General features: G+C 46.3%; 1 protein-coding gene across 1 annotated transcript in view; it reads right to left on the bottom strand.

Annotated features, from left to right (window-relative positions):
• LOC119405560 (zinc finger protein 431-like) overlaps positions 1 to 8,645 on the bottom strand; it is a 48,627-nt gene extending 39,982 nt beyond the window's left edge. Inside the window, exons 1-2 of the mRNA XM_049419441.1 lie at positions 8,637 to 8,645; positions 6,516 to 6,670 (exon numbers count right to left, since the gene is read on the bottom strand). Of these exons, the coding sequence (XP_049275398.1) occupies positions 6,516 to 6,670; positions 8,637 to 8,645 (164 nt within the window). The remainder of the gene's footprint in view (positions 1 to 6,515; positions 6,671 to 8,636) is intronic.
• Between the last annotated feature and the right edge of the window lie 292 nt (positions 8,646 to 8,937).

Raw genomic sequence — 8,937 nt, 5'->3', positions numbered from 1 at the left:
GGCTTTGTTTATTGTGGTTTTGTTTCTGTTGCGGTTTCGATTAAACTAATGGGTGTTTTAAAACATCGTGAGCCGATTTGAATTGGTGAGCCTAAAATGGTGAAGATGGTGAAGTGGAACTGCTGAACGTTTGCTGAACTTCGTCTAGCGACAAGGTGGCCGCAGGCCACACGGAGCCAAGCGGAGCCGAAAGAACAAAGCCTAGACAAATTCATGCACTAGTTATCATTCCTATGCTCGCTGAAGCGCAATGAAATGCAGCTCCCATTGATGCTAGCGCCAGATTGCCCTCTAATGCAGTGGTTCTCAGCCATGGATGTTTTGGGGACCCCTTGTGGACTGGTGGAAGTGATGGACTCCTTCCAGTAAGAGAAAAGAAGGGGGAGGGGGTGTCATAAATTAACACAACACGCAGCGTGAAATGGGCATCTTTTTTTTCTCCATGTCAAAGAATGGTCAAACTAAAGTGTCACGCCAATTCGATCTCGACAGCTCGTGAATAAGTTCTGCGGTCTGCAGCCACATTCTGCCTGTTTCTAGCGATGCTTGTTCTTCAAATATGCAAGCCTGGAAAAAGCGAATGCCGTGGAAATTGCAACAAAAGCTTTGCAGCCACCTCATGGAGAAGGGAAAACGTGTCAGCTCCGCTGCAATGCAAAGCTGTTATGCGGTGAAGCATAGAAAAAATCTGGAGAGGACACTGTCACAGGAAATCGTGTCCAGTGACACTATGTATCCTGCGCGTCCGCGAACCTACACTAGAGAACCACTGCTCTAGTGTATTATTGGGAAAGTATATGCATGGCACTACATGGACATTCGTATAGAGTTTTTTTTTCGGAAGGAGTTCCAAGGAATGGCTCTAGAGATGATTGGTAGTTCTTTAGTGCCACGTGTTTGTCATTGGGCCGCGACACGAGCACAATGAACATATTACTTCTCTTTCTGCACTGAATAGCTTCCTAGTGCCATGTCTATTTTGAATAAATACCATGAAAAAAGAGAACATCAGTGAGCTTATGATAAATGTACATTTAACTACAATTAGGATGAATTAGTAAAAACACATAAATCGTGTATTATTACATTACCTTTGTTTCAATAAAGTGTCCAGTTTCTTTAAATACAACTTAGAAGAACAGAGCATTGGGATAGTTGGTAATCCATGGTGAAGAGCACTTCCGCAAAAAAAAAGGGGGGACAAGAAACGAAGAAAAAAACACGAGACAAGCGAAGGCTATCAACTGGAAATTTTATTGTCGAAAACACGCGTATATAGTTCAAAGACACTTGGTTAAGATTAAAGGTTGGCGGTTAGATAATCAATTTCAAGATTATGCAAGCCGACTGGCAGCCTCTACACACGCATGTCACCGGACTTACGAAGAAAGCCTCAACAATTTATCGCGCGGTCCTATTTTTGAGCCTTGGCAACACTTTGATTTCATTTAGTAAATGATGACACACTCTTCACAATGTACGCTGAGATTAGAAAATGGCTTCCCCTTCAACGAGGTTCTATGGTCCATTAATCGGTTATTCAAACACCGTCCGGTTTGACAAGTACAACACTTCCCACATGACAGAGGAATACGATAGACTACTCTCTTTGCACACTCGGCTAACCTGTCCCGGTGCTTCACGCCGCACACACTCCATCTTTCCGTGCCACGCTGGATTCCTTTGAACCGCTACGCAGATGCGACTTAACTTGTTCCTAGCGTAAAACACGACGTTGACACAGAAGCAAGTTCCCAGCTTCAGCAAGCGGTGAGAAAAGGTATGCACATACGGAATGTTAACGACCGGCTTTTCATTATTAGGAGCTTCTCTAAACGCGTCACACCTTCCTTTACGATTCAACCTCTTGAGAATACGTTCGCCGAGGAAACCCAAAGCTTTACTGGCGTAGCTTCACTGTTCCAGGCGGTCGAGTTGCTTAGAAAAAACTTCCATCATTCGATGCGGGCAGCATTTGCACAAAGCAGAAACCAGACAAGGCGTGGCAATTCCATGTTTCCACTTTCAGCGGTCGGATCCTAAATCCAGAATAGGCTTCACAGACCTCGGGGAACACATCCAGCGGGTATGCTCACGCCCGGTCGCGATACTCAGGTCCAGGCGTTGGATGCACCCTTTCCTAGGAACTTTGAAAGTGAAGCCCAAGCCACAACCCTTCTCCTTGGATACAATGAGCACGTTGTCTCTAGTATTGGCGCTCCCATTCTCCTCAGTTAAGAGAAGTTAATCGCCTACATAACGAATTAGGCCCCGCCACGGTGGTCTAGTGGTTATGGCGCTCGACTGCTGACCCGAAGGTCGCTGGATCGAATCCCGGCCGCGGCGGCTGCATTTTCGATGGAGGCGAAAATGTTTGAGGCACGTGTACTTAGATTTAGGTGCACGTTAAAGAACCCCAGGTGGTCGAAATTTCCGGAGCCCTCCACTACGGCGTCTCTCATAATTATATCGTGGTTTTGAGTGGTTAAACCCCATATATTATTGTTATTACATAACGAATTATCTTCACCACGATTCCATCTAGAGCTACTGTCAGGTCGCGGTCAAACGTGCTCAGGATAACTTCACTGATAAGCGCGACTCCGGAACCGATACACATTCGAGACCTCGGCTTATAAACAACACCCTTCCAATGAAGCAAATCGAATCCAAATACACGTTTTCGGAACGTAGCACGTGGCAGTATTTCGTGTCTGGCAGCCTGCAAAAGCAGCTTTCGTCCCTAACTGTCAGAGACCCCTTCCGCGTCAAGAACTCTGATGAAGTCGTCCAGTACCTGGCGGGGCGGTACTTCTTGCTCTTTGGCTGTGCTTAGGATGGGCGTAAAGAACTTATTTTATTCTTCGGAGCATGGTACTTTACGGAAGTTTCTGTGCGAATGTGTGCAGTAAGAAAACGACGCAGAAGGTTGCCAAACCGAGTGTGCCATATCCGTGGGGGCCTTTCTAAAACCACTAACCGTGTATTTGTATTCGACTTTGGTTGATTGCTGCATGCGGGGGTACAGGCTTCATTTTCAGTTTTAACAGCAAAGCTGTTTAGAAAATCGTTTCCTTGTGAGTCAATTCGCAGAAAACTATCATCATCTTAACGGGTATGTGTCAATGTGCGGCTACCTCGAGTAGAGAGAGAGAGAGAAAGAATGAGAGTGGGAAACAAACTGAGAGATGCAAGAAAGGTATAGCAAAGAGAAAGAGAAAAGTTCCTGCCGAAAAAAAGTTCTTGACGAGGCGCGATTTGAGCCCGCGTACCCTCGATATGAAGGCGAGCGCCCTAACTACTCGGCTATCCAGGTACGCTAGCAGAGCGTAGCCTGGCCTTGTATAGTACAGTGTAGCAAGGGGGTGGGAAAGGGTAGTGAGCGTCAGGAGGAGAGATGTTATGGTGCGGAGGATGGATAGGAGGAGGGGAGAGTGTAAGGCGTAGCACAGAAAGAATGAGAAGGAGAGAAACAGAGAAAGAAATGCAGAAAGAAAAACAAAAGGAGATACAGAGAGAGCATCAACGAAAGAGAGAGAAGTAAGTAGAGAGAGAAAAAAGATGGAAAGAAAGACGAAGCAAGCATCGCGTCATCTAGCGACCGGATACCGCACAACCTGCCCAACCCACGCGTGCGCAGTAGCTAATTAACGCCCACCGACTGAGACATCACGCGCAACCTCCGTTCTATAGTGCATAGCCTAGTTGCCTACTTCCGATGAGGAAGCCGCGCATCTCGAAAATAGACGTGTCGGTCGACGGGGAGTACAAGCGGCGACGGGTCCGTGCTTTGTTGTACCAAGCTTTGCGTGACTTTCAATATGTACTTATTGTATTTTGGCGCCATTGGCTCAACAAAATTTCCCCAAACTTGGTACCTTAAGTCTATGGCCACCTCAGAGGACAATGTACTTTATTTTTTACTGGTTAGGAACTACGTAATCCCTAGTAGGCGTTGTCACAACATGTGACGTCATGGCGAATGATGCGGAAACTTCAAGGTGGCATCGCCACCCACATTTTCTTTTTGTGCGTTTTCTCGCTTACTAAGCGCCTTCTAGCAGCAAGCGTAGTGTTTTTGGTATCGTGAAAGAGTAGTCGTGCTCCACAAAACTTACAGGGCTCCTTATGCATCCGTCTAAGTCGACTGGAAGGCGAAAGCCATACTTACTGCTTCGTCAATGTATTTATCCTTCCCCGCCCCGCTATGATGATCATATGATGACGTGATCGTGCGAGGTCGGGTTTTGTGTCGTCATGATGACGTCACAATTACGTCTCAAATTTTTGTGATCTGTGGCGTCATAACGACATTATATGTTGACGTCATAGCGGGATGACTTTTCACAACACTCGTATTGACACCGACGCCGCGGGACGCCGACGGCACCGCCGATCAATTTTCGCGTTTGATGAGGCATCTGAGGCTTTCAACTTTTTCCCTGGATGTAGGCATTACCGAAAACGCTCAGTGTTTCTGGCTACCGGAGAGCTTTTTAAACATGGTATCAGCTCTTTTGAAGCTCGCTTAAACGCTTGGGTGTTGCCTGAATACACGACATTGCACAACCCCTTTCATAATATAAAGTGGCGAAAGGCTCTGACAAAACTGTCGACGCCTTATGTCCGTCAGTATTTCAAGACAGAGAGCCCTCGTTACCGCCAACGTCAAAAAGTAAAATGTACGATTTCACTTGTCATATGCAAGCTGTGAATAATATGAAGGATGCGCACCACTACATCGTGTATTGGACGACACATTTACATACCTATGACAACAGCAGCGTTGCCACTCGTTTCCTGTAAGTCATTAAAAAGTTGCATTTTCTACACCAGGGATGCTTATTTCAGTTACTATCAATCGTCATAGCTTTAAGAAGCATTGTTATATTACAAAGCATTATTATTCTACAGGTCAATTTCTAGCATTCAGCATATATACTATTCGTATTCAACATATTTAGAGGCCCGTTCAGGAGACTACACCGTGATCTTACGCCCAAAGAATAACCCAGGTGCCACTGAACAAGAAAATAATAATATTTTCTTAAAAAATATTGGCTATATAATTTCCTGTATACAAAATATTTTGCATTGCTTTACATACTTCAATTCACAAATCATTTCTAAACAAACAAAGCAATAACACAATACATTCCGAAGGAAGACAAAGTCTAAAGCACTGTTAGTGGTAGCTTTAGCATTATTGTGGTCTTGTGTCGCATATCAACAAAACACAATTTTTAAGCTGAGGCGTCGGGTCAACACGGCCAGCTGTTTGTTCAGGCATAGCATTTGTAGCGTCGGAATACTTGTGCAACGTCGGTACATGGGCGAAGCTGCGACAGTCCAGCACGTGAATTTTCACCCGATCTTCCCGGATGAAAGATGTTAACAGGCATGCTGCTTCCTGTTCAGACACACATGATTATCTCTGCTACATCGCAAGAGGTAGGTAGCTGAATTGCCACTTTAATGGACGGAGTTCCTAATCTTTCGTTTTCCACATACTATATGCAGTAACTGAGATAATCTGAATTTACCACTCCAAGTCATCAAGTGACACAATCCCTGATGCATTTGCCTAAGACGACTAGAAGGCGGAAGCAGTCTTTTCCTTCTTGGTCGATCGCACCATTGGCATGTCAAAATGCAGCTCTTATCTTGATAGATGATTCCGTATTAAAAGTTTTTTGTACGCGAATGATTTAGTAAACATTTCGCTAACGAATTGATAGGCAGCCATGTGATTGTGGAGGTGCCCACGTGTGCTTGTCATGAGGCGATGAGGTTAATGAAATCCCTCAAAAGGTGGCGCACGAATGGCACGTAAAAATTCAGCACTCGTGTTCATCGATGGTTCCGTATTAAAACATTTTTTTTGTACGCGAATGATTGATTGCGGATTTCGCTAGTGTAGGATACACAGCAATGTGAATGTGATTGTACCAGCGTGGGCTTGCCTTGAGGTACGAGGCGAGTTAAATTTCCCAAGCCACCGCCACACAACTTGCACGTCAAAATTCAGCACTCATGTTCACCGATTCTTCCGTTGTAAAACTTTTTTGTACGTGAATGATTTATTGCAAATTTCGCTAATGAAGGATGCACAGCCATGCGAGTGTGGTTGTGGCCACGTGTTTTCGTCATGAGGTATGAGGGTAGTTAAATTTATAAAAACATCACCGCATCAACACCATATACAAATTCAGCTCTCATATTCAATGATGGTTCCTGAAGAAAGCTTTTTTTTGTACGCGTATGACTTATCGCCCATTTCGCTAGCGCAGATATACACAGCCACGTGAATGTCGAGGTGCTCATTGTTGCATGACTTCTACGAGTTTGTATTTTTTGGGGGGCAGGCTCACGTGTCCTCACCTCTGTGCGTGCGTTGATGCGTTTTAAGATCTGAGGATGTCTTCGATGAATGAGCGCACATTTCGCATTTATACGACTTGTCGCCCCTATGCGTGCGCTCATGTGCACGACGATTTCCCGGATCTGCGAAGGACTTGGTGCCTATCGTGCATTTGATGGGCTTCTCGCCTGTGTGAGTGCGACTGTGTACCTTGAGATTATACTTTTGTACGAATGATTGACCACATATGCTGCAGTGATAGGGTTTCTCACCTGTATGGGTGGGGCGGTGGGCCGCAAGATGTTGCTTCTGTATAAATGATTTACCACATATGACGCAATAGTAGGGCTTGTCGCCTGTATGCGTACGGCTATGTCTCGCGAGATTATAGTTCTGTGAAAATGATTTATCACATATGCCGCAATGATAGGGCTTGACTACTGTATGCGCGCGGCGATGTCTCGCGAGATTACTCTTCATTGTAAATGATTTGTCGCATATGTCGCACTTGTTGCGTTGTTCCCCTGATGACCTCTTGGCGCGGTTGACGTCGCCGTGGACACCGCTAATATCCTGGCGATTTTCGCTCTGTGTGGAGTGAGTAGCATCCCTGCGAGTGACCAGACAAAGGCATTAATTACGCTATATGAGATATTTTGTGGAAGGACATCAGCTTGTTTTTCTCGATTGACAGATTGACCAACACGTTATAGCTGCGAAGCCGATTCGCTTAAAGGGCTACTGACACAAAAATTTTGGCCTCACGTTTATTTGCTGCAGTGTGTTGCTGGTGGCCTGTTAGTCATAACACGGCACATTGTTTGCTGCAGCGCGTGACAGATAATTACAGGCTCCTCATTACTGACCAGTGTCAGTTTCGGTTTCACAAACCGCAAGCCTCCGGGTGCAACTATCACCACCTAGCGGGTGCAGCGCTCGATCCCGCCAGAACACAACTATGACGCACTTCTGCGCGGTTCGCGAGCAGCCGCAATGTTTTTAGATTATTTTCAGTTTGCAAACTAGCTTCGAGAGGCGGCCAGGTATTGTCGCCTTCGCGAGAGGTGGCGCTGGCGTAGCGCTGAGATCGGTTGAGATGCAGTACGAAGGGCAGTGATGCCAACCCTAGGGATTTATCCCTAGATCTAGGAATTTTCTATCTCTCTCAGGAATTTGGCGTCCTTTTATTCAATCTAGAGATTTTTGTAAGGCTCAGAAAATGCTGCACTACGCGGTCTACCAAGAGGCATTACGGCGCGACCACGATTTTTCAACAAGAAAGGCTATAAAAATGCGATAATTAACGCTATATGCTGTCTTTAATTTCAGAGATCTTTGGCGTTCTGCTGGAGGGAGTCGAAAAACACTTTACTGCAAGGGAATTCAGGACCTCCCAGGCCCTCTGGGTCCCTGCGCGATCCCACCGCACTCAAATGTTCATGTCTAATAAGTCCATGACGTTGGCAGCCCGGCGGGCGGCGATCTTCTGCCTTGCAGGGTCTGTGGAGCGTAGCGAGGTCTCCCAGACCTCCGAGGTTTTGAGTGACACCGACCCGCCGGGAGGAGGAGACCGAGTGAAGCGATCGCAGTTCTGTAACGCGAGGTTATTATATGCTGAATACTGGGGTGCTTAGCATGCACGCGCGTATCATCATGACTGTCCTGAGTGGGTGCTGCTCTATGAAAGAAAGAGAAACCCCGCGCTCCCCAGCGCAATGCGTTAGACAACTCAGTCACACGCCATGTTTGCGCCGGCGAAATAACGGCGAGCTATTTATATACGCCATGTACCGCTGGTGGTAAGCAAATCTCGGAGCAGCTTGAGCGTGGTTTCTATCACGCAACGCTCCTAATTTTCTTTCTATTTGAAAACTGCCCTTGCATCGCGCCCGACAAAGTGGCCTTTTTACAGCAAAAGCTGTTATGAGATCATTTCACCGGCCGTTTTTGGCGCCGTAGTTGTCCGCCGCCGCCGCCGCTCCCGCCGCTGCCGCCGCCGCCAGTGTCCGTAACCAGTATCGCTCGAAATAAGAAAGAAAAAACGAAATAAGAAAAAAATTCCAGGATGGAACGAGGTTCGAACCCGGGCCCTCTGCGTGGGAGCCCAGTATTGAACCTCTGAGCCATGCCGGTGCTTGAAACTGCTTTGCAAAAAGGTCCTATACAGGCTTCATGTCGGGAAGGAACCACATTAGCATATGCAATATAGCGTGGTAGAAGAGTAAAATAAGCACCAAGCGTCGCACAACGCGAATTCTGTAACCAGGCGTCACACAATGCGCATTGCGGAACGTGTGGGCTGTTGAATGCTTCCAACCCATTACAAAGGGCTCTGCCATAATTCTTCATCGTCATCACGCGCAGCAGAACAGGGGCTCTAGCGATATCCCCTGTTCAAAGGTTTATCATTACTTTATTCAGTAGAATTCATGATATTTGGTTTTTTTCGTTAAATGCGGCAATGTTGATCAATGCGATATAATTGGCTGTAAAGGGGTTTCTCAGTTTCCGCGTATTCGGACGAGAATTCAAGGTCTCAACGATCTACGCTGAGAGGTCCAGTTAATATATTGCCA

The sequence above is a fragment of the Rhipicephalus sanguineus genome, chromosome 9 (genome assembly GCF_013339695.2).
Source record: "Rhipicephalus sanguineus isolate Rsan-2018 chromosome 9, BIME_Rsan_1.4, whole genome shotgun sequence".
NCBI classification, from domain to species: domain Eukaryota; kingdom Metazoa; phylum Arthropoda; class Arachnida; order Ixodida; family Ixodidae; genus Rhipicephalus; species Rhipicephalus sanguineus.
This window is presented reverse-complemented; position numbering and strand designations above follow the sequence as displayed.